This window comes from Zophobas morio, unplaced genomic scaffold (genome assembly GCF_036711695.1).
Source record: "Zophobas morio isolate AGI-343-1 ecotype UQ-CSIRO unplaced genomic scaffold, CSIRO_AGI_Zmor_V1 ptg000025l, whole genome shotgun sequence".
Lineage (NCBI taxonomy): Eukaryota > Metazoa > Arthropoda > Insecta > Coleoptera > Tenebrionidae > Zophobas > Zophobas morio.
Window position 1 is genome coordinate 545,999 of NW_026972130.1, and position 2,980 is coordinate 548,978.

General features: G+C 37.8%; 1 protein-coding gene across 1 annotated transcript; it reads right to left on the reverse strand.

Moving 5' to 3' along the window:
• Positions 1-944: 944 nt before the first annotated feature.
• LOC135135785 (tigger transposable element-derived protein 4-like) lies at positions 945-1,805 on the reverse strand. The gene is made up of 2 exons (XM_064064906.1): positions 1,518-1,805; positions 945-1,430 (listed from the first exon to the last, which is right to left on the reverse strand). The coding sequence occupies exons 1-2, from the start codon at positions 1,803-1,805 to the stop codon at positions 945-947; spliced, it is 774 nt and encodes a 257-aa protein (XP_063920976.1).
• Positions 1,806-2,980: the final 1,175 nt, after the last annotated feature.

Here is a 2,980-nt window from a genome sequence, read left to right on the forward strand (position 1 = left end):
TCGTTTGTTAAAAGTATGTACAGTGTACTCTCTCTTGCGCGGACACTGTCGGTCGCACAGAATTTGTCCGGCCAACAGGGGTGTCCGTCTAAAGAATTTGTCCGCTTAACAGGAGTGTCCGTTCTTGAGGAATGAACAGATTTTTTATTTAATACAGTTTTATTTAAGGTAGAATAATAATAATATGTAATAAGAATTGACAATAATACATGAAATATTAAATTTTAAACCTGATTGAAATAGTCTTGTAAGGTTGTCTGCTTCAAATTGGACTGATTTAATGAAACACTTTCAAAATATATATAACATCAAGTCACAGCAAACTTGAAATCCCTTCATGTCGTTTTTATTCGCACAAAAATGTTTGAGCTTTTGCACACCTTCTATAGCTTCCCTATTCGTTTTCATGAATCCAGATGAGACATTTTCCATGTATTCTGTCGTTGCCTCGCCTTCTTCTTCCTCATTTTCTTCTATCTCGACATCACTTGGCTCGTTTATCTCCAATCTTTCATCGTTAATGCATAAATCGTTATCAAAATTAACAAAATCATCAAAGCCAACATTGCTGCTGATCCGTTTCATTCCTCGAGTCATTTCTGCAATCACTGCTAAGGGAATATCATCGTCGTGTTCAAAAGCATCATCTATGGATTTTTCAAAAGTGTCATTCCTGAATTTAAATCCCGCTTTTTGGAAGCAATTTGTTATTGTCGCAGGAGTCACCTTCTCCCATGCTTTTTGAATAAAGTATATTACATCCAACAAGTTGATTTTTTTAATCAGATCTTCTAAAGAAGTGGCTTCATCCATTCTAGCCAGAACATGTTTCACAGTCATGGATCTATACCAAGTTTTGAAATTTTTAATAATCCCTTGGTCTAGGGGTTGGCACACCGACGTAGTATTTGGTGGAAGAAAAATTATTTTGATATTTTTTAAATTTAAGTTTTTGTTTTGGGGTGCGATGCCGCATTGTCCAGAAAAAGAAGCATCTTCCGTTTTTGAGAAGCCATTTTTCTATCAAATTTCTGCAGATAGTCACTCATTATGTCGGATGTCATCCAAGATTTTTGGTTAGAATACCATGAAACGGGTAAAGTGTTTAAATTAATTCTTCCAACAGCCCTCGGTCTAGCAGCTTTACCAATGACGACTAATTTTTCACGTTCCCCTGCCATATTCACATTGTGTAGAATAGACAATCTTTCTTTTGCCAGTTTTCCGCCGGAGCACTTCTCACCCTTGAATGAAAAAGTTTTAGTGGGCAATGCCCGAAAAAACAACCCTGTTTCATCCGCGTTGAAAATATCACGTGCATCATAACCGCGTATCAATGAAGGAAGTTTTTCTTCAAACTCCGCCACATCTACTTGATTTACACTAGCTGCTTCCCCACTAACTGCTTTGAAGGTGATGTTGTGTCTCTTCTTGAAGCGTTGTAACCATCCGAAGGATGCATTCAAATTTTAATTGTTCAAACTCTCTGCAATTTCCTTAGCTTTACTTCTTATTACTGTCCCAGACAGTGGAATATTTTTATTTCTTGCTTTGATGAACCACTCGTAGCAGCGTTGATCAATTTTTAGACCTTCAGGTTTGAAGAAAGTGCGCTTCTTATTGACATTAACGCTTGTTTCCCATTCTTTTAGAAGTTCGTTTCTTTTGTTTACGATGGTAGCCGCCTGACTTTTACCAATTTTAAATGTTTTTCCTAAGACTCGAGCACTAACTTTATGTTTAGTGTAAAACTCCACTATTTTGATTTTTTCTTTCAACGTTAAAATTCTCTTCTTTTGAGACATAATTACACTCTCAGCAAACGAAAGAGAATGAGTGACTAGTGAGAATGAAAAATGAAACGGGCGAACGTGCTTAATGTGGATATTTACAAATTTTCCACATGCATCCATATCACATTATTGACGCTGTTTCAGCGTTTCGTCGCCAAGTATTGTCCGTACAACAGAGATTGCTTTCGAAAATTTGTTTTGAAAGCACTGTCCGTGTCCGGTTACAAGGGGGTCCGCTTAAGAGAAAAACATTTATTAAGAAATGCCTATGCGTTGGCCGGTCGCAGAAAAATCGTCCGTACAAAAGGGGTGTCCGCTTATGAGGAGTGTCCGTTAAGAGAGAGTACACTGTATTATGTCATTTGTGATTCGAACAAGTTGTTGTACTGTGTTATGGTTGCTTTTGAATCCAAATTGCTCCGGTTGCTGAATTTTGTTTTGGTGTAAAACTTTGTTGATTTGGGATAGGATAATTTTTTCTGTTAATTTTGGTATAGTTGCTAATAGACTGATATGCCGATATGAGCTTGGAAGTTGCTTATTTTTATTTGGTTTTAAAATTGGTATCACTATAGCTGTTTTGAATTGTTGGGGAAAATGTGTTAGTTATTATTGCATTTATTATGTTTGTGAGTTGCTGCATGGCATGCCTCGACAGGTTCTTAAGTATTTTGTTATCGATGCCGTCCTCACCCGGGGCCTTGTTGTTTGGTAGTTTTGCGATAAAGTTTGTGATTTCGTATATGTCAGTTTCGAGTTTATCGACCTCCGGGTGTTGCATCTGGATCATCTGGTTTACTACGTGAACAATGTGTTGTTGCTCGGCGGTATTTCCGGTTGCGTCATCAGTGTGTACGCTAGCGTAGTAGTCGGCGAGCGCTTCGGCCTTCGCAAGGTCAGTTAGCTCCGAACGGTTGTTGTGTTGGAGCGTCGCGATTGGATCGTATTTCTTTTTTAACGCCTTTGTCAGCTTCCACAATGAATTGTCGGCTGGATTTAGTTTGGCGAGCTTTGTCGACCACTTATCATTACGATATTGTTTGATTGCTTCTTTTAGTCATTATTCATTGTTTTAACAATTTCTAAATATTGCGGGTCTCTTGGTTGTTGATATACTTTTCTGATTTTGTTTCGGTTTGTAATTTGGGTTTTTATCGAGTCAGGAAGTTGATCTTTGTATGGATTGA

Excerpts from the sequence above, each read along its gene's own strand:
- LOC135135785 (XM_064064906.1), bottom strand. The coding sequence starts at position 1,805 with ATGTCTCAAAAGAAGAGAATTTTAACGTTGAAAGAAAAAATCAAAATA. Across the intron at positions 1,431-1,517 it reads ATATTCCACTGTCTGGGACA|AAGAGACACAACATCACCTT; the intron begins GTAATAAGAAGT and ends CAACGCTTCAAG.